The sequence below is a fragment of the Euleptes europaea genome, chromosome 1, assembly GCF_029931775.1.
Source record: "Euleptes europaea isolate rEulEur1 chromosome 1, rEulEur1.hap1, whole genome shotgun sequence".
NCBI lineage: Eukaryota > Metazoa > Chordata > Lepidosauria > Squamata > Sphaerodactylidae > Euleptes > Euleptes europaea.
Genome location: NC_079312.1, coordinates 174,883,821 through 174,910,773, shown reverse-complemented (window position 1 = coordinate 174,910,773; position 26,953 = coordinate 174,883,821). Strand labels below are relative to the sequence as shown.

The window sequence follows — 26,953 nt, the reverse complement described above, 5'->3', positions numbered from 1 at the left end:
TAGACTACCAATATCTCATCTGTCCCTTAAGGAGGCCAGGGCAGAGTCACAGAATCATAGAATCCTAGAGTTGGAAGGGACCACCAGGGCCATCAAGTCCAAACCCCTGCACAATGCAGGAAATTCACAACTACCTCCCCCCCCCACACCCCTAGTGACCAGAAGATGGCCAAGATGCCCCACCTCTCATCATCTGCCTAAGGTCACAAAATCAGCATTGCTGACAGATATCCGTCTAACCTCTTCTTAAAAACCTCCAGGGAAGGAGAGCTCACCACCTCCCGAGGAAGCCTGTTCCACTGAGGAACCGCTCTAACTGTTAGAAAATTCTTTCTAATGTCTAGACGGAAACTCTTTCGATGTAATTTCAACCCGTCCCTAGAACAACCCCATTTTTATCCTCACAACAACCTTGTGAGGTAGGTTTGGTAAAAACATTGTAATAGGCCTAATGCCACCCATCTTTCCCGCTCACATCTGACACCCTTCCCCCCGTCCACTTCTTTCTTTACCCTCTTTAAAAAGGCCTTTCGTAAGGGACTTGGGAACTGGGCCTTACTTTGCCACTGGCCTCACTTCCTCCTGGAGGACTTTCCAGATTTTGGATGCCTCACCTCAATAATGTGGTCACGCCCATCCTTGCCATGCAGAGCCTCCACAGCGCAGATGTCCAAGCCACCAAAGATTTCTGAGCAAGTGTCCACCCATAGCTTGTACCTGCCGGACGAGAAGGAGAGCAGGAAGGACACATTATAGGGAACACCTCCGAGTCTCGCCCCCATCCGACCAGATATTTTCAGCCGGGAAAAAGGAACCCTTCTCCTTGCCTGCTGTACAGGCACCATCCACCCATCATCTCCCCAGCTCTATACCCACACAGCTGCGCCACTCACCTGTCTGACATGGCAATTTGCTCCAACATGGCAGAGCCTGTGTTGGTTTTCCAGTTGCCTGATACAGAGGTTCTCCTGCCATGGGAAAGAAGGTGCCATAAGTCTTGTGAAGCAGGAAGGCCAGATGGCAAAGGTATTAACCAGGGTCCAAGAAGAGGGAGTGGCTACGCAAGGGGGGAGATAAACTCACTAAGGAGAATCTGTACCAAATGGAGCTTCTAAGCTGTTGATCTCCTTATGGGGCACCAGGATGTAGGAATTAAGGACCCTATGCCCCAAAGGTATTGTCAGAACATTCAAGACCCTGGTAGTTAACCCCCAGGTGCCGAAGAATGGCCAGATGCACAGAAGGCAGAACTCAGTGGATTTAAGTTGTGCAGAGGAGAGAATCTCAGGAAATGCATCTTTTCTGAGCCCGGTATGTTTGGCTTGCTCATGCTACACTCAGCTACTAAAGATTCTAGAGCCTCACCCTTCTTTGTAGCCACTTACCAGGGCAGACAAAAAACAGCACTTTTTTATTATTTAAAAATGAGGAAGGAGTGGGGAATCAAACCCCAGTTCTCCAGATCAGAGTACACTGCTCCAAACCACCACTCTTAACCACTACACCACGCTGGCTCTCTGTAGCCACTTACCAGGGCAGACAAAAACCAGTGCTTTTTATTATTTTAAAATGTTTTTTTTTTTTAAAGGGGGAAATGAACATTTGCAGGGAGGCTGATTTGCATGAGGAGCTGTTTTATATGAATGTTGCCAATCTGACCAAACAAAGATGACACTGGTGAAGGCCGAGGCCCTAGTGATTACTTCGAGGCAGGGGCAGAGCAAATAGAAAAGGTTGCGTTAAAGGGGCTCCTAAGAAATGCGAAGCAGGTATGCGCTGGCTTCGCAGTGACGTCTGGAATGACAGTTCAGGATGAAGAAATAAAAAAACATGCGAGGCACTTCAGCCTGGGACACACTGCTAAATGGCCTGTGGGAACTTTGGCTCTCAAAAGCTGATACCCCACCCCCCCTCCCCCCAAAAAAACACTGCTAAATGGCCTGTGGGAACTTTGTCTCTCAAAAGGTGATACCCTGAAAAACTTGTTGGTCCAAAAAACTTGTCGGTTGTGAAGCCTAAGAATATAAGAACATGAGAAAGGCCCTGCTGGATCAGACCAAGGCCCATCAAGTCCAGCAGTCTGTTCACACAGTGGCCAACCAGGTGCCTCTAGGAAGCCCACAAACAAGACAACTGCAGCAGCACTTATCCTGCCTGTGTCCCACAGCACCTAATATAATAGGCATGCTCCTCTGATACTAGAGAGAATAGGTATGCAGCATGACTAGTATCCATTCTAACTATTAGCCATGAATACCCCTCTCCTCCATGTATATGTCCACTCCCCTCTTAAAGCCCTCCAAGCTGGAAGCCTCTTCTCAAGAAGTCTGTGTGCCCTTTATCTCGCTCTCCGATGCCTCGCTGTTCTCTCTGAGCTGTGGCCTAATCTTTTAGAAACTTGTCATGTTGATTGGGATGACCAGGGATGCAGGAAGATAGATTCTGGAAGGGACACGATGCAGTGGTTGAGGAAAGTGCCATCTAGTCTCAGCCAACTTATGGGGACCCCGTTGGGTTTTCAAGGCAAGAGACATTCAGAGGTGTTTGCCATTGCCAGTCTCTGCGTGGCAAACCCTGGATTTCCTTGGTGGTCTCCCATCCAAGTACTAACTAGGGCCGACACAGCTTAGCTTCCAAGATCTGATAAAATTGGGCTTGCCTGGCCCCTCCAGATCAGGGCAGAGATGAACAGAAGTGGTTTGCCATTGCCTGCCTCTGCATAGCAACCCTGGACTTCCTTGGTGGTGTGCAGTAGGGAGGAGGAAAGGGAAGGGGAGTCGCTCTGCTGCAAAGAGATTTTAATAGGAAGGTGCAAATCCCAGGGCAAAGAGGAAGGAGTCCGACAGATGACTCTGCCCTGGGCTCACATGTAGGCCTTGTAGTTGCTGCCAATTTTCTGGATGCGGACGTCGTATTTGGCATCGATGAAAGGCTCCGAGGTGGCGTAGGTTTTGGTGAGGGCCACCACGCTGGCAATGTCCTGGAAGTCATACTGGTTCTCCACCTTCACCTGCAAGCAAACAGACAGGAGCTTCCCTAAGGCAAGCAAATCCTCACTACATTCAGCCACTGCCACTTTCCCCCATCCTCATCCCAAAATACCCTCTCAACATCTAGTGGGGCTCTTGTCCTGTCAAAACCTATTGTCCCCTCAGATGTAGTTCCAAGCAACCTCCTAGGTTGCCAACTCTCAACTGAAAAATTCCTGGAGATTTGGGGAGTGAGGCCTATGGAGGGGTGGTGTGGTGAGGGGAGGGGAGGGACCTCAGCAGGGTATAACACCATAGAGCCCACCTTCCAAATATTAGAGCCGGTGGCCCAGTTTTTAAAGTTTGTTTTAAAAGCTCGCCAAACAGTTAGTTAGATGGCAGTATCAACAAACAGCGCTATTAGTTATGCATGGTAGGGTTGCCAGCTCTAGGTTGGGAAATACCTGGAGATTCTTGGGGCGGAGCCTGAGGAGGACGGTGTTTGGGGAGGGGAGGGACTTCAATGCCATAGGGTCCAATTGCCAAAGCGGCCATTTTCTCCAGGTGAACTGATCTCTATTGGCTGGAGTTCAGTTGTAATAGCAGGAGATCTCCAGCTAGTACCTGGAGGTTGGCAACCCTAATGCATGGTCCAGCCCTGTTGTCTTTCCCTCCCAATTAGCTTATAGGCTAAACAGCTGAACGGAGCATGAGGTGGAGTCCAGGGTGTCATCTTTTCAAGAGATCCATTTTATTTAGTTCTGTACATACAGGGACATCTGTACAAAATCCAACATTGTCATACTATGTAATACTTTACAGAAAATAAAGTACACCGTATGAAAAAAACCCCAGCGTTGTTCGATGTAACTGCCCTCTAACTATTCTATAAAGGGCACCTTTTAATATTTCCATTCCTTTTGTATCCTTCTGTATTGTGTTTTTATGCCAATATAAGAATGACGATGAGCTCAGCATGGATGTGGTGCGCAATCCCCACCCCAAAAACCTCCAGCTGGATCTTTGAACTAAATCCTAAATGTATGCTGTTGGGTATGGTCCCCCCACAAGTGAGTTCAATTCATATAGAATTCTTTCAATATACAACTACAGCAGCTAGAATTTTGTATGCTTCATATTGGAAAAGTCCCAAGATCCCAATGATGAACGAGTGGATTTACAAATTATTTGATTTTGCTTCGATGTCAAAACTAACCTATTTGATAAAAAGACACTCATTAGATGACTTTAGGAGCAAATGGCAACCATTATATGATAAATATGCTTCAGCGTCAAATTCTGTCAATTGTTTTTAGAGTATTAACTAGATACATAAAATACGAAGATGATACATTTACAGCGCATTCCTGAAAGGAATGCCTGCGCCGGGCATGCTAAGCCGGAAAGAGCTCAGCTGAATGCCTCCCGGCTCGCCACCGTGACCTGTGCTGGTGGCCGGAGGGAAGCGGCGGTGGCCAGGGAGCGGCGCCCAGCCCTGCACGCCGGCGCAGGGTCCACTTACGCCAGCGTGCGCCTTCCGGGTACTTTGGGCCCATTTTTCAGGAATGGGCCCTTAGTCTTAGTTTTTAACAGAGGATATCTACATTGTAACAATGGGCATTAATAGACAGTCTCAGAAATTATAGGGTGTACTTCAAGTTAAATTGATTTCAGATGTATGTTTTTAGTGTACTGACAAAACTTGGACACAGAAATATAATATTCCCCTTTTTCCCTATTCCTTTTTCTTTCGGTACCCCGAAATTAAAATTAAAATTAAAAACTAAAATTAAAGACCCTATGCGCCGGACAGGAAGGTGACTTCTTCGCAGAGGAGAAAAAGCGCAACTGTTCCCCTGTTCTGCCCCCAGCAGAGAAACTGTGGCACTCACCTTGCCCATTCCGGAGTGAGCGTGTCCCATCTTCACCACCACTGGGTACTTGGAAGTTGTGAGCTGGAAATAGAAGGAGAAAGAAGAGTCAGGAAATGGTAGCTCTCCCTGGGATAACTCTCATTACAGGGTTGCGTTGTGGTCGCTTACAGGGCCGAGGACTGTTCAACGCTGTCAGGAAATCATTAAAAAAAAAATAAAAGCAAGAGAACTCTCCAGAAGGCAAGATAACAAGTCGTTCAGATTGACTTAAATAAACTGCAGAGCTAGAAAGACAAAGTGAAATTTTAGGAAAATAGTCACAAGTATACAAGTACAAGATATCCATTCACGCATAATATGTTCATCACTTGATTTCTTGACCAGCAAGCTGAATGTATGAGCTAATTTTGGGGGAAAGTATGACATTGACTGATATGACCCTTTAATTGACATATTTGACCTGTGATTGCTCCTTCCTGCTCCCCTTGATGTGGCCTTTGTCTACTGTGATTGGCACACATGCCTCCATCTGCCTCAAGACAGAGATAAGTGACAAATATCCAAGAACATTTTATGGTCTATACTTTTTTTACTGGTGGCCCCAGCCTGGTGGGACTCTCGGTCTAGTGAGACCTGGGCCCTAGGGGGGTCTCCCTCCCTCCTTCCCCCCGACCTTGCTTTGCCTTGCGGTGCAGGGCCGGCACCGGCTTCCCAGTCTGTCTGGGCTCTGCGGCCAGAGCGCCAGGAAGGCGTGGCCAAGGCCTCCGTCCTGCAGAGCGGCGGCTGCCGCTTGTCCGCCCGAGACCCCCGGCCGCTTCCCCAGCCCTGGAAAGGGCCCGAACCTCAGCCGAGCGCGGGCCAATCGCAAGGGCCAGGGGGCCAGGCAAGGCAAGCGGCCGATGGTGCGGCCCCCGGGGCAACACCCCCGCCCTCGCTCCAGCCCAGGCAACGGGCCTGCCCCTTCCCATGCCGCTGCAGGGCGAGTGGGGGGGGCGCGCTGGCAGCCTGGGTCCTGGCGCGCTCCTTGGCCCGCTGGCAGCGCCTCCACAGCACCTGGCCCGGCCTGCGGAGGGAGGCATCGGAGAGGGCGCCCCCTCCGAAGGGAGCGCAGTGCAGCCGCCATGCAGAAAGGCTCCGGCTGCCGCAAGCGGAGGAGCGCCCCGCCCGCCCCGTCCACGGCACCGCCAGTGCTGCTCCCGGGGCCCCCGGCCCTGCTGCCCCTCGCCGCCCAGCCCCGCGGCCCCCGACGGCAGCGCTGCCCCGACGGAGGCGATCCCGCTGGCGGCCCTGCCAGAGTATAACCCGAGCTACCCCTGGGCCTGGCTGTGTGTGGGCCCCTCACCCAGCCCGGCCCTGGAGGCGCCGGTGGGGAACAGCAGCAGAGTGAGGGCGGGCGGGGGCAGAGCTGGAGAGGCAAGCGGCGCCAACAAACAGCTGAGCTGCGGCTGACCCTTCGCCTTCCGCCCCACCAGCGCTCGTCCAATGCCCAGCTGGCCGGCCGGCTGTTTGTGGGGAGGTCCCTCGCTGTGCTCCTCTCTTGTGCCAGCCGCAGCTCAACTGAGAGAGAGGGCGAGAGCTGCGTGCCGGCAGAGAGGGCTACTCGTGCCAGAAATGGCACGCGTGCCATAGGTTCGCCAGCACAGTCCTATAGCATCGTGTTGGACTCATGTTGTATCCCTATAGTGGATTTATAGGTTTATACCTGGATGTTACACGGTTGTATATTTTGTATGTCTGAATAGTTGGGTTTGTATTATATTATTATTCTCCTCGTTACTACTGGTGTGTTTATTAGCCTATTCTGCTGTTTGTTTGCCCATACTCCCTATTACAGCAGGCTAATCTTTATCTTTAGTGTTGACCACCAGGAGGTTGGCCACCCTATGCAGGGAACACTGGTGTAATATCAGCATACACATGGAAAACTCAGAAGCAGCCGCTCTTATAGTCCCCCTTCTGTGGTGTACTCGGGTGGAAGACTGGTTTCCTTGCTGGGCACCATGGTCGAAGAATGAGGCTGACAAACTGGAAAGGATTAAGTGGAGAAATAAGTGAATGAGCAACGGCCCGTCTGATCTGTATGTGGTTATGAAAGAAAGGAGGCAATGACGAAACACATTCTTAGCAACCAAAGGCATGCATAAAAGAATGTGGGTGTATTTGGACTGGTTGCTCACTGTGGGTCCGCGCCAACCTGAAACATCCATCAATGCACTTGCCTGTACAGATAAGGTATGTAGGCGTGTGATGTAACATGGTGTTAACTGTACAGCATGCGTGTGGAGAAGGAGAAATTTCCTCTACTTATAAGAACATAAGAAAAAACATGCTGGATTAGACCAAGGCCCATCAAGTCCAGTGGTGTGTTCACACAGTGCCCAACCAGGTGCCTCTAGGAAGTCCACAAGCAAGACCACTGAAGCAGCATTATCCTGCCTGTTTTACAAAGCACCTAATATACGCAGCATGCTCCTCTGATCCTGGAGAGAATAGGTATGCATCATGACTAGTATCCATTTGGACTAGTAGCCATGGATAGCCCCATCCTCCATAAGAACATAAGGAGAGCCCTGCTGGATCAGACCCAGGCCCATCCAGTCCAGCTGTCTGTTCACATAGTGGCCAACCAGGTGTCTCTAGGAAGCCCACAAACAAGACCACTGCAGCAACATTATTCCGCCTGTGTTCCAAAGCACCTAATGTAATAGGCATGCTCCTCTGATTCTGGAGTGAATAGTTGTCTTGGTCAATACATTTTACGATGAAAGAGGGGGGAAAAAAGAACAAGTCAGCAGTATTTTATACTTAGAGGGAAACTGACCCTGCTCTGTTTAGGGAAGCAGGGTGGCACCAAGCAATGATCTTTGGATGAGGACACGTTCGTTTGCACCCCAATTGTCCTGACTCATGCACAACGCCAAGTGACTTTGAAAGCACTAAAGAAGGAAGTGAAACCACCCTCCAGGATTGCCAAACTGTCACTCAAGTCATGTTCAAGGGAGATCTGCAGGGATGACTGAATGCAAACTACGCACGTGCCGCTAGGGCAGCCCTTGCCAACACAAGCTGACAACAGCACCCCAGTCAAAAGTGCATTGCAAGTCTTGCGAACAACGCCTGTGAGTCAGACAGGGCTGCCTAAGGCCACTCATGCATGGCTGATTCCTCGCGACCACTCCGCCGACTACTTCGGGGTATTGCTTTGATTATGCTTGCATTTTCTGACCATCAGAGGCCGCCTCGCTCTCCCCGCACATTTCCCCAGCGTCTTCTGGGTGCTGGCTGAACACAAATCCAGAGAACACGGCCAAAACGCGCAGAAACGTGTTTCCAGAGATTCCACAGCAACGCTCATTGCTAGAGATGGAGACAGTATTCACTGTGTTTCTTTGGCCTCACCTCCTACACACAAAAGGCCACGGCCCTTCATTTTTCCAATTTAGTTCTCCCCCAGCAGCGTAGAGCCTTCATGTTGGCTAGGATGAATATATTTCCTTCAGCTATGGTTAGTGGCAGATATAAGAAAGTACCACGCGAGAAAATGTTTTGCAGTTGTCAGCTTAAGGAACCAGACTCAGTCCATCATATCCTCTTGCGCTGTCCATCTTTTACCCTAGAACGTTCACAACTAATTAATCCTCACCTAAAGGTAAAGGTCCCCTGTGCAAGCACCGGGTCATTCCTGACCCATGGGGTGACATCACATCCCGACGTTTACTAGTTACCTCACCTACAAGTTCAAAAAACCTCAGTAGACAAGAGTATTAAATTTTTATTGATGGCGTATCTCCAGTGCAACCCTCATAGGGCGGAGGTTTGGGCAGTGCCAAAACCTCCTTAGGAGGCAACGCCACTAGTTTCAGGAATGCACTAGTTCTTCTTTTAAAAGGTGACCTTGAACTTTGAAGTTGCTTTACGGAAAAGCCAGATCATTTGCTCCATCCAGTACAGTGTTGGCTAGTAAAAATTGTGCCCCCACCCACATCCTGAACCCACATGTGATTTTAAGATGGAACTGCACAGTAGGGGCGTGCATTCGGCAAAGCTGAACTGTAAAAAGCCGAAAAATACAGTTTCTCGGTAATTTTAAAGCTTTTTTCAGCAGAAACCGATGGTAGCCAGCAGTCCCAATCTGGGAAAGCAGGGAGGTGGGGTGGGAATCTGCATTTTTCGGGATCGGGATAGCCAGCTACAACGTGTAATTTTTTTTTCTGCCCCAACACAAAATTATCACAGTAGTGAGGTATGGTATAATTATGAATAAAAATCAGGCCAAAGCCAATGGTGCAAAATAGGTAAAAATATTTTTTTATTACTCAGAATAAAAATTCCCTATGTGTTTCGCCCAAGGGGCTTTTTCAGGGGAATCTGTATTATATAATATATAATTACATTACTGAGTTTATACAAGTATATATTTGGTTAAAATTATACAGACAAACAAAACACTATGTTAAAAGTCAAAATACAAGCTATATCCTATACAAAAATATAGCTTGTATTTTCTCTTTTAATATAGTGTTGTTTGTTTGTATAATTTTAAGTATAAGCTCAGTAATGTAATTATTGCAAGCCCCGAGGCGCAGAGTAGTAAGCTACAGTACTACAGTCAAAAGCTCTGCTCACAACCTCAGTTCGATCCCGACGGAAGTCAGTTTTAAGTAGTTGGCTCAAGGTTTACTCAGCCTTCCATCCTTCCGAGGTCGGTAAAATGAGTACCCGGCTTGCTGGAGGTAAAGTGGGGAAGGCAATGGCAAACCACCCCGTAAACAGTCTGCCTAGTAAACGTTGGGATGTGACGTCACCCCATGGGTCAGGAATGACCTGGTGCTTGCACAGGGGACTGCCTTTACCTTTAATGCAATTATATATTATATATTACAGATTCCCCTGAAAAAGCCCCTTCGGTGAAACGCAGAAGGGATTTTTATTCTGAGTAATAAAAATATATTTTTACCTGTCTTGCACCCTTGGCCTTGGCCTTATTTTTATTTCCTGTTACTGGTGCGGCACTTTATTTCTCTTTGTGGTATAAATTGTGGACAGTGTGCTAGACTCAAGTTGATAGAGCTCTACATGGTTTTGAGCAAGCCAGGCAAATATCAGTTCTTCCATTGGTTAAATGGGGATATTAATGGCTTCTCTTGCTGCATGACAAGAAATGCACGAGAAAATTACTGGAAAGATTTTTGCTCCCTAAAAAAATGCTGTCGAAATCCTATTGTTACTTTTCATAACCATATTGCGCTAGCATTCCGAAGCCAAACACGAAAATCAGGTCAGAGCGTCACAGTGGGATTATCTGCCCTATTAAAACCTATGGATTAGGACTGCATTCAAACTTCAACAAATGAATAAGTGTATGGAAATCAGCAAAGAAAGAGGAGTTAGTGTGAGGCATGTGTGGGATGGGATGGATCATCTCTATTGCAGACTTATGGGTATTCCAGCCATTACAAAACCACCTGTGTCGGCTAAATAACATATTTGACAGATCAGTCTTAGACACAGCCCAGAGAACAGCAAGAAAAGCAGATAACACTTAACTTGTGCAAAGGCCACTTCACACAAGATGGATTTCTCACATGCCCATCCCTTTCTTGTAGGCAATTGTGTGCATCCTCCTCCTACCACACCTGGCTTGTGTGTGGCCCAGGCCAGGTAGGAAAAACAAGGCAAAGGCTTATGGAGTGATTCTCAAATCTTTTTCAAGCAGTACCTACATCTAAACTCGAAGAAGAAGAGGAGGAGGAGGAGGAGGAGGAAGAAGAAGAAGAGGAAAAAGAAGAAGAGGAAGAGGAAAAAGAAGAGGAAGAGGAAGAAGAAGAAGAGGAAGAAGAGGAGGAAAAGGAAGAAGAAGAAGAAGAGCTGGGTTTTATATGCCAACTTTCTCTACCACTTAAGGAAGAATCAAACCTTCCCTTCGCCTCCCCACAACATACACCCTGTGAGGTAGGTGAGGCTGAGAGAGTGTGACTAGCCCAAGGTCACCCAGCTGGTTTCATGCGTAGGTGGGGAAACAAATCCCGTTCACCAGATTAGTGTCCGCAGCTCATGTGGAGGAGCAGGGAATCAAACCCAGTTCTCCAGATCAGAGTCCACCACTCCAAACCACAGCTCTTAACCAATACACCACGCTGTCATTTTCATCTCCTCTGGGTTGATTGAATGAATGAAAGAAATGCATACAAAATGTACCAAATTCACAAATCAGCTCTATAATACTGGTAAATACTGACTGCTGCAGCAGGACACTTTAAAACCTGTAAATAATGTTAGGGTTTTTTTTAAGTATGCCATTTTTTTAACCCACTGTTCTTCAAAAATGATTCAAGGCAGGTTATCGTGTAACTTAAAATCATAATAAAACCGAGATTAAAATAATCATAACGATATTACTTTTTCCTATCATTTAGTGAAAAACCCATTCCTCAACCCAGATTCTTAAGGCCAGTGCATCAGAGGGTCCAAGTTCACATAAATGCCCATTTCAATAACTTGGTTTCGCACAGCCTCTGAAAACCAGGCTTAAGGTCTTCCCGACATCTTCAAGAAAGCCACGCCACCATTGCTAAGAAAGCCCTGAAACGAGCAGCATTCTAACCTGTTGGCAAATTGGAACTTGAAATGAGGTGGTGATGACTATGAAACGCTCACTAAATGTGCATGCATCTGGAGAATATTCGTTATCAAAATTTGCAGAGAACAATTTGCACTTCTTGTTTCTTTTCAAAAACACACCGCTAAAGCTAGTGCCTCTTTTCCGAACTTATTTTCTGAAATCAAGGAGCAAGACTTTGGCCATTTACGCAGAGCTGATTTCCAGCGGTCCCCCCTGCCAACTGCTCTGGTGCTTCGTTTTTATTATGCATGCCTTTCCCGACTAACAGAGGTCACCTCACTCTCCCTACACTGGACGCCGACTGAGCTTGTTGCTGGTGAGGCCCCCTTTATATGCTGGGAAGCCGGTCCTTAGTGGAAACACCCTGGTCCAGCTCCCCCGTGGGCCGGCCCCCATGCACGAACAGGCCTGATTGGCCCATTCAAATCAGGAGCCTGCAGCCCCAGCCAATGGCAGCACACAAGGCAGTACATGCGGCCCAGGCTGAAGTGGTTTGCAACACAATGCCTTGTTGTGAGCCACCCAGGTGGCTGCAGGGAACCCCATGCAACCTTCCAGCCCATCCTTCCGGCTCGGCTGAGTCACCCGGGCTGCCGACCCTGCTCTCCCCAACTCAGCTGGCACCCCCACCCAGCCCAGGCAGGCAAACTGGGCTTCCCGGTGAGTCGGCGCCACGCTATGGCTGGAATTTTCCAGATGCTGTTTTAGCGAGAATCTAGAAAACACGGGCAAAACGCACAAAAATGCGCACAAAAATGTGTGGGGAGACCTCTGACGGTCAGGAAAAGCATGTATAATCAAGATGAAGCATTAGAGCAGTCAGCGGGGTGACCGCAAGAGAAACAGCCCTGCATAAATGGCCTTTGATGGAGAAAAAGGGTTAGGTGCTAAAGGGTTTGGGGTTATTTGAGCAGAAGAGATCAAAGTGTGTTCTGATCCCGAGGGTGAAAGCGGGACACATTCCAAGCAGAGATAGGCTGATGGTTTTTTAGCAAGAAGGGGGATTAACCGCAGGCTGTGCAGAGAAACAAGGAATTTCCCATCAAGACCAGACATTCCTCTAAAGGCTGCAATTTTAAAACCCACACGCTAACAAAACATTAATGTTTGTGGCAGACGTGATCCCAGACACTGAGGGGTCCAGAAAACTAGGGAAGGGCACAGAAGAAGAGCAGGTTATACAATATAGCGTTGGGAAGCTTGCAGGACCAGACAACAATCAAAGGTCACAAAAGAATGTTTGGTAGGGTTGCCAGGTCCCTCTTCACCCCCCGGTGGGAGATTTTTGGAGCGGAGCCTGAGGAAGGCAGGGATTGGGGAGGGGTTAGACTTCAATGCCATAGAGTCCAATTGCAAAAGTGGCCCTTTTCTCCAGGGAAACTGATCTCTATCGGCTGGAGATCAGTTGTAATAGCGGGAGATCTCCAGCTAGAACCTGGAGGTTGGCAACCCTACTTCAATGTCATAGAGTCCAATTGCCAAAGCGGCCCTTTTTTCCAGGGGAACTGATCTCTATCGGCTGAACATCAGTTGTAATAGCAGGAGATCTCCAGCTAGTATCTGGAGATTGGCAACCCTACTTATGTATGTAAGTGCCGTCAAGGGGAGGGGCTGTGGCTCAGTGGTGGAGCATCTGCTTGGCATGCAGAAGGTCCTAGGTTCAATCCCCGGCATCTCCAGTGAAAGGGACCAGGCAAGTAGATGATGTGAAAGACCTCTGCCTGAGACTCTGGACAGCCACTGTCGGTCTGAGTAGACAATATTTCGATGGACCAAGGGTCTGAATCAGTACAAGGCAGCTTCATATGTTCAATTCTAACTGTATTTTAGGGGAGGGGCTGTGGATCAGTGGCAGAGCATCTGCTTAGCATGCAGAAGGTCCCGGGTCCCCGGCATCTCCAGTGAAAGGCACTAGGCAAGTAGGTGATATGAAAGACCTCTGCCTGAGACCCTGGAGAGCTGCTGCTGGTCTGAGTAGACAGTACTGACTTCGATGGACCAAGGAAAAAAAGGGTTAGGCACTAAAGGGTTTGGGGTTAATAGTGGATGAATAATAGTTTGGGCATCAGAATGTGGGGGGAGGATGGTGCACATGGGTAAGTTAGGGCCCAAGACAAAGGGGCGTGCGCCACTAAATTTACACAAATACTAGGGTAGGCTCCAGTTTGGGGAAATCCTTTCAACTCAGCCAAATTATCTGAATGCCTGAAAAGCTTCCACACTGTATCCCGTTGATCATCAGACTCCAACAGGAAGCTGTAGTCATGTTACATTTGATTGGTCTGATGTGGTAATCGCTGGAGGGAGTTCAACAGGCCGGAGCCCTGATGGGAGGCGAGACGAGAAGACGTGATCTCAGCAGCGCCTCCCGGCAGCCAGTTCTATCGAAAAGCATCCTTTTGCAAAATGCAGTGGGCTGCCCCACCGCACAGCCTCCGCCTCGGCTCTCTTCACTTCCGTTGAAAACAACGATGCCTGAGCTCCTTGTTACTCTCTGCACGTTGCCGTTCATTCTGCAGCCTCACACTAGCTCCACTGTATAGCATCTGACGTGCTCTCTTCTGACAGGCGGCTTTGAAAACCAGCCAGTGCCGAAAAGACGGCTCACTGCGCCGCAAGGCAGGAAGGGGGAAAACATTCCAGACCTTAGCCAGGAGATCTGCCAAGGCAGAACGGTGGGAATGTATTTCTCAGCCTTCTGGACTCTGTAGCATGGGATACTAGTCCTCTATGGCTGCATCCTCTCCCACAAAGGTTGCCAATCAATAGGGTTGCCAGGTCCCTCTTCGCCACCGGCCAGAAGGTTTTTGGGACAGAGCCTGAGGAGGGCGGGGTTTGGGGAGGGACTTCAATGCCATAGAGTCCAATTGCCAAAGCGGCCATTTTCTCCAGGTGAACTGATCTCTATCGGCTGGAGATCAGTTGTAATAGTAGGAGATCTCCAGCCACCAACTGGAAGTTGGCATAAGGTTGCCAGGTCCCTCTTCACCATCGGCGCGAGGTTTTTGGAGCAGAACCTGAGGAGGGCGGAGTTTGGGGAGGGGAGGGACTTCAATGCCATAGAGTCCAATTGCCAAAGTGTCCATTTTCTCCAGGTGAAATTATCTCTATCACCTGGAGGTCAGTTGTAAATGCATTCCCGGGGCATTTAAAGCTGCGATTCTGTGCACAGTTACATGAGAGTAAACCCCATGGAACTTTGAGTTAGTCCCACATAAGTTCAGGCTGGCTGAATTTAGCAATATCACAAGTTTTGTTATATTTAGCAGCTAGGGTTGCCAACCTCCAGGTACTAGCTGGGGATCTCCCGCTATTGCAACTGATCCCCAGCAGATGGAGATCAGTTCCCCTGGAGAAAATGGCCGCTTTGGCAATTGGACTCTATAGCATTGAAGCCCCTCCCCAAACCCCACCCTCCTCAGGCTCTGCCCCTAAAACCTCCCGCCGGTGGCGAAGAGGGACCTGGCAACCCTATTAGCAGCATGGCTACAGCTTACCCATGTTCCCAGTTGAATGTCTACTACACTACCTAAATGTATACATTTTCCAGTTTTTACAATTGTATTACTCAGTGTAAATTTAGATAGGTTTCTTCAGCCAGCTAACTAACTGGAGACATCTCAAGTTCCCTGTTTTCTAAGTTTCACTGTACCGTATACACGTTTACTTGGGAGCAAGTCCCAAGTCCTGAAACCTCATGCTTACTAAGAAGTATCTCGTATCTGACTGTTGAACTCTTGTTTGCTTGTTTCAGAGCAGCTGTATCTATTGGCACCAGATACGTCCCAAACAAGCAGGCTTAGGAGACGCGTCCCCATCTTTGGTCAACAAAGCTAACAATAACTGCTTTAATACTCGGTCCGGTTCATCGAATGTGTTATTAAACTGTGTTACTGAAAAGTTCCAGTCCACTGACTTCCGCGCATCACTCCCAATGACTGTTCCCCCTCCATAATTAAATATGTCAAGTGCTAAAGAATCCTGGCAAATCTGAAGGGTAAGAACCAGAGTCAGGTTCAACAGGAACTCTTGGTTTTGGTTTCAAATAGGTTATATAAAACAATTCTTGGAACCGATTTGCTAAACTATCGGTAAATGGCACTTTAAGCCATTGCCTCTGTTCTGTATGTTCTGGCTGTGCTAATAATAGAATTATACTTTACCAGCCATCAATCAACTGCCAATAGCACTCTCTTCCTTCCTTGGAGATAACCTGGAGACAAAATGTCCTGCCTCTTTACCAGAGGCTTAATGTGTGGAAATGGGCATGTGGAGTATTTCATGACACAAAGGTAAATAACATCCCATTAAGCCTCTGTTAAAGGAGCAGGGCATCTTTTTCTCCAGGCTGCTGGCAACCCCATCAATAAACTTCCTGAATTGTGTATATTTTGTTGGAGTGGAGGGTGTCAACACATTTTTATCAAGTACTTCCAATATTTTTGTTGACACCATCTGGTAACCCTATCCCCCGGTTTTTCTCCATTCTCAAACCTGCTTTGCTCCAAAGTTTTGGGAAAGAATGGAAAAGAACTCAGTAAAGCCAGGATGGCTGCTGTGTTTGCAGTAGGGTTGCCAGCTCCGGGTTGGGAAATTCCTGGAGGTTTTGGGGGTGGAACCTGAGGAGGGCGGGGTTTGGAGAGGGGAGGGACTTCAATGCCATAGAGTCCAATTGCCAAAGCGGCCATTTTCTCCAGGGGAACTGATCTCTATCAGCTGGAGATCTGTTGTAATAGCTGGAAAACTCCAGCCACCACCTGGAAGTTGGCAACCCTAGTTCACCGGAAAATTTAGATTTTTCTAGCTCAGGTGACAGTTATTTTCCCTGATCCTGTCCCTGCAGTTCCTCCTCTTGCCACTAGGGGTTAATATTTTTAAAAAATTGAGTTCAGAGAGAGCTGTGACTAGCCCAAGGTCACCCAGCTGGCTTCATGTGGAGGAGTGGGGAAACCAACCTGGTTTACCAGATTAGAGTCCGCCACTCATGTGGAGGAGTGGGGAGTCAAACCGGGTTCTCCAGATTAGAGTCCACCACTCTTAACCACTACACCATGATGGCTCTTTTTAATTGCAAAAGCCCTGTTGGCCCAGGAGAGATAGGCGACCACTCCCAGGGAGCTGGGAAAGGGAAACCATTGGGAAACTTGCAATGTGGAAGTCCTGAAGATGCTGCGCCTAATCTGCAGTCATACCAGCAGTGGAAAAACCACAAAATCCTGTCCCTGTGTGGAAGACACCTATATTTAGCAGTGTGTCAAAGCTTCCTCGTTCCTCTGATCTGTCACTCCCTGGAAGGTGAACCTGGTAGCTAGAGTTAGTAGGTGAAAAAAAGTGTCTTGCTTCTTTAGCAGAGGCTTACATATCAGATGATGTTATTTACTCCTGTGCCATGAAAAACTGCCCATTTCCACACATTAAGCCTTTGTTAAAGGGGAACTGGTCTCGGTTGTCTGGACATCAATTGTAATAGTGGGAGATCTTCAGGAGGTTGGCAAACCTATTTAATGAGGCCTAACATGCCACCTACCATATACCACCAACAACACCAGGGGGAAAGGTGTGGATCAATGATGAACAGGGCAGAAGCCATGAAGGATGTTTGGAGTGTCCTGATACCAGGCAACTCTTTTTAAAATATATTTATTACATCTTAGGTGACAATAAATTGAACTGTGCCATTACAAGCATGGCAGAAGTGTGTTCCAGTGAAAGAAGAAGAGTTGGTTTTTATATGCCGACTTTCTCTACCACTTAAGGGAGACTCAAACCGGCTTACAATCACCTTCCCTTCCCCTCCCCGCAGCACACACCCTGTGAGATAGGTGGGGCTGAGGGAGCTCTATCAGAGCTGTGACTAGCCCAAAGTCACCCAGCCGGCTTCGTGTGTAGGAGTGGGGAAACAAATCCAGTTCCCCAGATTAGTGTCTGCTGCTCATGTGGAGGAGTGGGGAATCAAACCCGGTTCTCCAGATCAGACTCCACTGCTCTAAACCACCACTCTTAACTACTTCACTACACTGGCTCAGACCAGTTCATGGTTGCTCCCAATATTGCAAAGTCATGGATGAAGACATCTCTATTTATCTCTCCATTCTTTTGGGGTTACTCAGCCAACAGGAGACAAATTCCACTTACGTTTGTGTCACAACGTAAGTCCAAACAGAAGCACAAAACACAGATCCACCAAGCAGAATAATGTTGCTGTATTTGTCATGAGGATCAGGTTCATGTTTATGGTGAGCTACTGTACATTGAATGCTATGACCTCTAGCACTCTTTGCGACGAGCAGGAGCATCTCCCCGGTGCAGAATCTCCCGCCCGATACCCATACCAGGCAACTCTTGAAGAAGAGGCCCTGGGCACTGACGTACCACATAATTCCTGCTTCCACAACACATGCTCAACTGAGAACGGTGTTGGTGAGTACCAGTCAGTACACACCAGGCTCTGCACTCAAGTAAAGACTTAGCTGGGGAAAGAATGGGGGGAATTAGAGGCATAATTCCAAGAGACAGAAGTTCACAGCCCGGTCAGCCAGGACTGCAGGGAATGAGAAACAATGCTGGACAACTTTGGTTGCGTCACACCGGCCCATCGCCCTGACACAATCAGTGGGATCAGACAGAAGCCCACAGTTGTATACACAAAGATCGGGAAAGTCTCCTTGACCTCGTCTCTCTCCTTCTGCCACTATCCCATATTTGGTATCTGCACATCCGGAGATCCCCCCCCCCATTGCCGGCTGCACCTCCCCATCTCCAAATCCTAGCCTCCCATTCTTCCGATCTGTTGCAATCCCACCTCTGAGAGACCTAACGCAGGCTCCCCGCCCTTCTTCCTCAGAAGGGCAAGCGGTGTCGGTTTCCAACTGTGTCCTGGCTCCCGGCCCAGCCTTACTTTTCCATCTATCCAGAATCCTGGCTGGCCGGCCCCTCCGTCCTGGGCACCGGTTCCTGGAACAATGGATCGTTCAGGGAAAGCGAGCCACCCCCTTACAAATGCATCCTTTTTTTTTCACTCTCTCCAGGAGACAGCGATTCCTCCCTCCCCACACACCCCACAGTACAGTGGGTTCGGCGGCCGCTCTCCCATGCTTCAAATAGCCAAATGTGCTTTTCTTTTCTCTAACCTCGCCGCCCACCCAGTGCCCAGATTAGAATATCTGACGGCTGGTTTCAAACCAAACCAGGTCGAACCCACAAAGAAGCCAAGAATAGAATCCAGGAGTCCTGGCTCCCAGACCCACGCTGTGACCAGTTTTATTTACTTAAAACCTGTACCCTACCCTACTCTCTCAAAGCCATCCATATCCCTTGCTATTTCCATTGAGAGCTGGATGGATCTCTGAATGACCCTTCCAGAGCATTTTTATCGGCACATAACATTTGTGTACGGCTGCCATCCCCCAGGTAAGCTCAATATAAATATGACGGGGAGGGGTAATGATAGCAATCCAATGTAGAAAAGAAAAAAATACCCCAAATATTGAAATTATCAAATATTATTATATAACGCTTTCTCTACCACTTAAGGGAGACTCAAACCGGCTTACAATCACCTTCCCTTCCCCCACCCCAAAAGACACCCTGTGAGGACATTTTCTCCAGGAGAACTGATCTCTATCCCCTGGAGATCCGTTGTAATAGCTGGAGAACTCAAGCCACCACCTGGGAGTTCACCTGGTGTCCCCTCCCCTCCCCAAACCCCACCCTCCTCAGGCCCCACCCCAAAAATCTCCAGGTATTTCCCAACCTGGAACTGGCAACCCTATTAATGACGGCAGCGCTGATTTCGTTCATTTCCCTTAACGTCAACGATACGCTGCTCCTAATACAATCCAAACCATGCGTATGTGAGAGCATCAATTCTCTGAGTCATATACACTTTGTGAGCGACTATTTACAACCAGAGTTACAGCCAGGATTGAGTTTTCTTCTAACTTCTGAGGAAGTTATATAAATGTTCATTAAAGAACACGTTCAGGGGAAAGTTAATCATTTTAAGAGCACCAATGGTTTTTGGGAAACACCTACGTACAGAAACCCCAGCTTCCTGCCCAAAGCTATAAAGCCATTACTGAAAAGTTGAAGTAAGGAAAGAGCTAACAGCCAATGCTTTACTCAGAGTTTAAAATGCAGCTACCTCTAGGGTGGAGCAACACACAACACCCCACACAAGAATGTATCACAATGACAGCTCATCACTGCTGCGTGCATTTTGCTACTCCTGTTACTACTCTTCCTCTCTCCACTGCTACTGCTAGTATCATTTTACCACGATCAACTCTACTTTCTTGCAGCTGCTCCAACTACTGTTAATTTTAGAACATAACAACAACAATTTTTCTTATTATTATTACTATTACCACTCCTACTGGAGTGGTGAACTCTGATCTGGAGAACCGGGTTTGATTCCCGTCTCCTCCACATGAGCGGCAGACGCTAATCTGGGGAACTGGATTCGTTTCCCCGCACCTCCACACGAAGCCAGCTGGGTGACCTTGGACAAGTTACAGTTCTATTAAGAGCTCTCTCGGCCCCACCTACCTCACAGGGTGTGTGTTGTGGGGAGAGGAAGGGAAGGTGATTGTAAGCCTGTTTGAGTCTCCCTTAAGTGGTAGAGAAAGTCAGCATATAAAATCCAACGTCTTCTTCTTCTTCTACTACTACTACTACCACTACTACTACAACTACTACTACTACTACTACTACTACTACTTCTTTGCTGCTGCTACCACTCCGGGTTTACCACTGCTATTAATATTGCTGAAACCCCTTCTCTTGACACTTTACTACTACCACCACTATTATATTATTGTTTCTCCTGCTAAAATGACCCTTGACTCACAAAAGATTATACTCTGGGAAATTTCGCTGGTTTTTAAGGTGTAACTGGAATCAAATTTTGTTCTGTTTTACTGGTGTGGCTCCTCTCCTTTTTGTTACCGCCGGGTATGCTGCGAACTTCGGCATGGATATGACTGCCGGACGAACTTGCCCGATTCGAATCCCTCGATCAGATCACGATGGGCAGCCGTGTTGGTCTGTCACTAGCAGTAGAAACGAGCAAGAGTCCAGTAGCACTTTAAAGACTAACAAAATTTCTGGCAGGGTGTGAGCTGTCAGGAGCCACAGCTCACTTCTTCAGACACAGCTGTTAGAAGTAGGAAAAATTTTTAGGGGGCGATTTAGTTTAAAGTGATCTTGATTGAATGGTGGGTTAAGCCTATGTTTTGTTGGAAGTCCTGAGTAACCTGGTGCCAACTTTGAAAATAAGTGCATAGCACTTTAGCTCCAGGCTACAATTCCTATCCAGTAACTTGGAAGTACATCACGATGGGTATCCGTGTTAGTTTGTCAATAGCAGGAGAAAAGAGCAAGAGTCCAGTAGCACCTTAAAGACTAACAAATTTTCTGGCAGGGTATGAGCTTTCGTCAGCCACAGCTCACTTCTTCAGATACAGCTAGAATGTGATTCCACCTATCCTTAAGTAGAGATGAGTGAATTAGGTAGAATCACATTCCTGCTGCATCTGAAGAAGTGAGCTGTGGCTCACGAAAGCTCATACCTGCCAGAATTTTTGTTAGTCTTTATGGTGCTACTGGACTCTTGCTCTCTTCGATCCCTCGGTCAGCTGTGAGGCGAGTTCCGGATTGCATCACCTTGCACCTTGTCGCTGAAGTTTATCTTGAGCAGATTTCTGCCTGTGCAGAGGTCACTTATTCGACAGAGCCAGCTTGTTACAGCTTCATTACTTGCAGTTCTAGCTGTCAGCCTCTGGACTCCTGGCCACTGTTGCCTTTTTTTTAAAAGCGGAGCTATTATACCATTACTCAGTTCACTATTTCTGCAAAAAAATCACCGTAATCGTTCAAGAAAACAAGGTAATTGTGCAAAACCGACATGTTCAAATTTATTCGGACACATCTGAACAGCCCGACAAATTATCGGCTCCCTACCTGTGACTGGCAAGCGGGACACAAGCCAAAGGGCAGGTGTTCAACCGTGCCTAATTAGTATTCGTATCATGTTGACTAAATGTCTCGGGATAAGCAGGGATCACTCTGTGACCTCAAAATGTCTATTCTGCAAGCTGAAGGTCTATATTTACCCAACCATTCACTTAGTCAAAGGAGATAAAACAAAATGTAAGTAAAAGGTTCTGTGAAGAAGAAGAAGAAGAAGAAGAAGAAGAAGAAGAAGAAGAAGAAGAAGAAAAAGAAAAAGAAAAAGAAAAAGAAGAGTTGGTCTTTATATGCTGACTTTCTCTACCACTGAAGGGAGACTCAAACTGGCTTACAGTCACCTTCCCTCCCCCCCCCCCACAAAAAAGACACCCTGTGAGATAGGTGGGGCTGAGAGAGCTCTAGCAGAGCTGTGACTTGCCCAAGGTCACCCAGCTGGCTTCGCATATAGGAGTGGGGAAACAAACCCAGTTCACCAGATTAGCCTCTGCCGCTCATGTGGAGGAGTGGGGAACCAAACCCGGTTCTCCAGATCAGACTCCACTACTCCAAACCACCACTCTTAACCACTACACCATGCTGGCAAAGAATCCCAAAGCGCTTCCACGTGGTGATGGCAAGTGCTGTCAAGTTGCAGTCGACTTAGGGTGTCCCCTCATGAGGTTTCCGAGGCAACAGATGTTCAGAAGTGGTTAGCCCTTGGCTACCTCCACTTAGCAACCCTGGACTTCCTTGGTGGTCTCCCATCCAACTGCTAACATGAGAACATAAGAACATAAGAAAAGCCCTGCTGGATCAGACCAAGGTCCATCAGGTCCAGCAGTCTGTTCACACAGTGGCCAATGTTATTATGTTCTTATGTCCTTCACACACACACCCAAATCATATTATTCCAGTTTGGGCCCACGCTCCTGCTCCTTGACTTTCACCTTTAGTTTTCCATTCCACACTCCTTACATCACGGCTCCTCCCTGCCTTTTGACGCTCTTCCTTTGGAGGAATGTTGCAAGCGGGAGGCAAACCTGAGTGGCTGAAACCCTGGAGGGATGGGGAAGAGAGAAATGTGAGAAGATGACAATGCTGGGTACTCCCAATCCCTTTCCCAGAATTTGAGCTTGTACTCATCCTGGAATGCCAAAAAAGAACAACTGCTGCTTAATTTCCTGCCGGTGATGAATGGGAAACTCCTGTTTTCCCTCTTCATCAGCGAGTCCCTGCTCCAAGCCTTCCTCCTGCCACTTAGTCCACAAGTCTGGTAACCACTAACCGCCTCTTCTTTCCTAAAGATGGAAATAGAACGTAGGCTTTTCTTTCTTGACACGAGCTGCTTTAGCACACTACTTAGACCTCCAGAGAGTCACTTGAAAGTTCAAGATTAGAATTCTTCAGACAAAGGTCATTTATGCATGGGTTTTACCTGAGGTTCGTTGCTCGCTGGACCCACACTCTCCTGTTGGGAATCTATGCACCAGCAGTCTCCAAGTTCAAATCAATTGCCCGCCCCTTAAAATGCTGCTTTGTAATTGGCTCGAGAGCCCCATGGCGCAGAGTGGTAAGCTACAGTACTGCAGTCCCTGCTCACGACCTGAGTTCGATCCCGACGGAAGTCGGTTTCAGGTAGCCGGCTCAAGGTTGACTCAGCCTTCCATCCTTCCGAGGTCGGTAAAATGAGTGCCCAGCTTGCCGGGGGTAAAGGCAAGATGACTGGGGAAGGCAAAGGTAAACCACCCCGTAAACAAAAGTCTGCCTAGGAAATGTTGGGATGTGACATCACCCCATGGGTCAGGAATGACCCAGTGCTTGCACAGGGGACCTTATATTCTCCCTATGTGGAAAATCAGTATCAGAGACTGATTTTCCACATAGGGAGAATATAAAATAGATGAACAGCCCATTCCTGAAGGGGGTGGGGTGAAGCTCCTTAGGAGCCGGCGTGACCCCACACCAGGGGAGGTGCCACCTTATCATGGAATAAGGTGGCACCTATGCCGGCATGGGGTAAGCATGCTGGCGTCCGGGAGCCGCCAGCCCCCACCGCCAACACAGACATGCCAGCAGGGATTTTCCAGAAGGGAAAGCCTGTGCTGGCATGGGGGGCCGTCCCTGGGGGAGGAGCTGCCTTTGAGCAGCTTCCTAATCCTGTTCGCCCCAGGAACGCCCCCTTGAGCTGCGTCATGCTTTGCGCATGCTTTGCGCATGGGGCATTCCCCCCCCCTTTTAATTTTTTGTCTCCACTGCGGCTGGGAAGCCTCTGAGGAGGTGGATCAACCCCCCCTTCAGGAGCAGACTCTAAGTTCTCCATGTTTTCCAGAAAGAGGTGGTAATAAGACAAGTAGCCTTTAGCAAATCTCTTCCAGCCTTTGTCTGCAAAGCAACCTGCTTAACAGGCAGCGTGAGATGAAAGAGGAGAAGAAGAGAAGAAGAAGAAGAAGAAGAAGAAGAAGAAGAAGAAGAAGAAGAAGAAGAAGAAGAAGAAGAGGAGGAGGAGGAGGAGGAGGAGGAGGAGGAGGAGGAGGAGGAGGAGGAGGAGGAAATCACATGTGCAGTCCTACTTTCTCTGGTTTGAAAAAAAATGAAAGTACTATACCTAGATGCAGGAGGAGAGGGGATGTTTTAATGTTTAAACAACCATCCTTTTTAATTGTGTTGGCTTGTTCTGATGGGGAGTGTTCCACCATCAAAGCACCATGACGGGCCTCTGAAAATTCTGTCCAGCCCACCCTCTCTCCAAAGAAAACAAGAACAACAGCTTCTGAGATTTCAGCAGGATTGGTTCTCCCACTTTCACACTTAACGTTAAAGTTATAAGGGTCAGAAATTTGCTTATTTAGGAAATGAAAACTGCCATGCCCAGCATGCAGAATTCTGCAGAACAGGGTGGATTTGCACAGATCTACAGATGTCGGGGAGAGAGGAACGTGGACCTTCTCTTGCTCAAAGCCACTGAAAATATCCAGATGGGACCCGATTATTTTCTTTGATGCAAACACTGCGTAAGACTGGTGATCCAGAGGAAGATCTGGAATGCAAAGTATCTTCACTTGTGCTTTTTAAATTTATTATTCTTTTTACAAGGCTCCTTTCTCCTTTTTATGATAGGGGATATACTGGGAGGATGCGAAGGTAACACTTGCATAATAGTCATACTTCAAAGAATGGCAATTCTTTACCCTCCATTCTGGCTTCCTGTGATGTCCCCCTACATCCTACACCCCCGCCCCCCGGTACTCAAATTTCTCTTCCTTTAGCCAGGGCTTCTTCAGAAGGGGAGAAGAAATAATTTTTTTTGCATAAATATCACTGATTTGCATATTATGGGAAATCTGAAGAGCGTGTCTAATTTTATATGAGGATTTGGGGATTTTGGTCTTTCAGACACACTGAGAATGCTTTAAACTAGTGTGCTGCTCGGCAGCCTGCACAGTTAGAAGAGGCCAAAGTGACCAACTCAATTCTTGTGCAAGGCTTCCCATCATGAGTACAGGGAGATCTTGGACAAAAAGATACCTGTATTTCTTCTGGACTCCGAGGATACATCCCAAACCTTGTATGGTGAACTTTCATTTCCACTACAAAAAAAATGCACCATTCACATTACTGCACAAAATGGGTCAGTCTGGATGCGTCTTTGCAGAATTCCCACAAAAATGACTGAACAAAAACATAGAAAGCTGCCAGATATGACCTCTAGTAAACTTGGCAGTGCTTCATTTCCAGGAATAGGCCATTTTGATCTATCCTGATCAACAGTTTCTCACACATCCGATCTAGACATAACATTGCCCACTCTTAACTATAGTTAGGACCACATGGAGTCAAATTAATCCCCCTTTTAGGTTTGCCTTCTCCTTCCTTATCCCTTCTCATTAGCAAACTTCCCTCTCTAATCTTTTTTGTGGTTAGTGTTAAATTTGTGGCATTGTTAATTATGCTTGCAAAATCCACTTATAACCATGGTTGCAAATAGTCATTTGGAGATAACCATGCTTGGCTCTAAAAGTGAGAGGGGTCTATTCATACTTGACAGGGCAAGTGAGAAAGAGAAGTGCAAAACCAGTAGGGTAGACACCAACTCTTAACCATGGTTAGGAGAGTCAGTGCCATTATTCATTGCTGTGTTATTTATAATACACTCGCAGAGTCATAAGAACATAAGGAAAGCCCTGCTGGATTAGACCAAGATCCATCAAGTCCATCAGTCTGTTCACACAGTGGCCAACCAGGTGCCTCTAGGAAGGCCACAAACAAGATGACTGCAGCAGCACCATCCTGCCTGTGTTCCACAGCACCTAATATAATGGGCATGCTCCTTTGATCCTGGAGAGAATAGGTATGCATCTTGACTAGTATACATTTTGACTAGCAGCCATGGATAGCCCCATCCTCCATAAGAACATAAGGAAAGCCCTGCTGGATCAGACCAAGGCCCATCAAGTCCAGCAGTCTGTTTGCACAGTGGCCAACCAGGTGCCTCTAGGAAGCCCCACAAACAAGACGACTGCAGCAGCATTATCCTGCCCGTGTTCCAAAACACCTAATATAATAGGCACGCACCTCTGATCCTAGAGAGAATAGGTATGCATCATGACTAGTATCCATTTTTACTAGCAGCCATGAATGGCCCTCTCCTCCATGAACATGTCCACTCCCCTCTTAAAGCCTTCCAAGTTGGCAGCCATTACCACATCCTGGGGCAGGGAGTTCCACAATTTAACTAGGAGTTGTGTGAAGGAATACTTCCTTTTATATGTTTTGAATCTCTCGCCCTCCAGCTTCAGCAGATGACCCCGCCTCAAAGGAAACGGTTTCCCCTCTCACTTTTAGAGCCAAGCATGGCTGGTGTTACTCCTGCAGTGCTTTTATCAACCATGGTTATCTCCAAATGACTATTTGCAACCATGGTTTTCGGTAAAATTTGCCCAGGCCTGATCGTTTTTCTAGTACTGGGTGTTGCAGTCCAACCTTGGAAAAGTGGTGAGTCTGGAAAGTTAACTTGCATTTCTAGAGCTAGCAATGAAAACACAAATGGAAACTACACTACAATGCGGCGCCATTCAGGATTCCCTGGCCCCTCTGCCAGGGCCTATCCTCTACATGACCTAGGATGTTAACTGACGAAGCTGAATTTGTGTGAGTCACACACTGATTTACGCCAGCTCTACAATCTTTAAAGTCACACTTGCGATGCTTTCTGAGCACGGCCCCTTCGCAACAGCGATAAGCTCTGAAGGGAAAACTGAACAAAGGCTTGCGTCATCACCGGGGTTGAACCAAGGCCGGGATGGCCCTGCAAGAAAAATAGCAGATCTCACTAAAGATTTCCTGAACAGTTTGTCATCTACCTGCCAGGCATGTAGACCACGCCCATCATGTGCCACGGGCTGTCACACGTCTTGGAAATCCGTTTTGAAGACACAGGCTGGCTGCAGGGTGGAAAGTCCACCAACCTTCCGTCAGCGCTCAGTTAGGGATGCGGCAAACTTCCCCACGAACACATTCGACTGTCCAACTTGCCACATTCT

The 26,953-nt window shown here is 47.7% G+C and overlaps 1 protein-coding gene across 2 annotated transcripts in view; it reads right to left on the bottom strand.

Annotated features, from left to right (window-relative positions):
• SYN1 (synapsin I) overlaps nucleotides 1–26,953 on the bottom strand; it is a 295,573-nt gene that overhangs the window by 7,330 nt on the left and 261,290 nt on the right. For both annotated transcript variants that reach the window (XM_056867284.1, XM_056867285.1), the window contains exons 6-9: nucleotides 4,862–4,924; nucleotides 2,868–3,010; nucleotides 894–968; nucleotides 615–717 (exon numbers count right to left, since the gene is read on the bottom strand). In XM_056867284.1, the coding sequence (XP_056723262.1) occupies nucleotides 615–717; nucleotides 894–968; nucleotides 2,868–3,010; nucleotides 4,862–4,924 (384 nt within the window). The remainder of the gene's footprint in view (nucleotides 1–614; nucleotides 718–893; nucleotides 969–2,867; nucleotides 3,011–4,861; nucleotides 4,925–26,953) is intronic.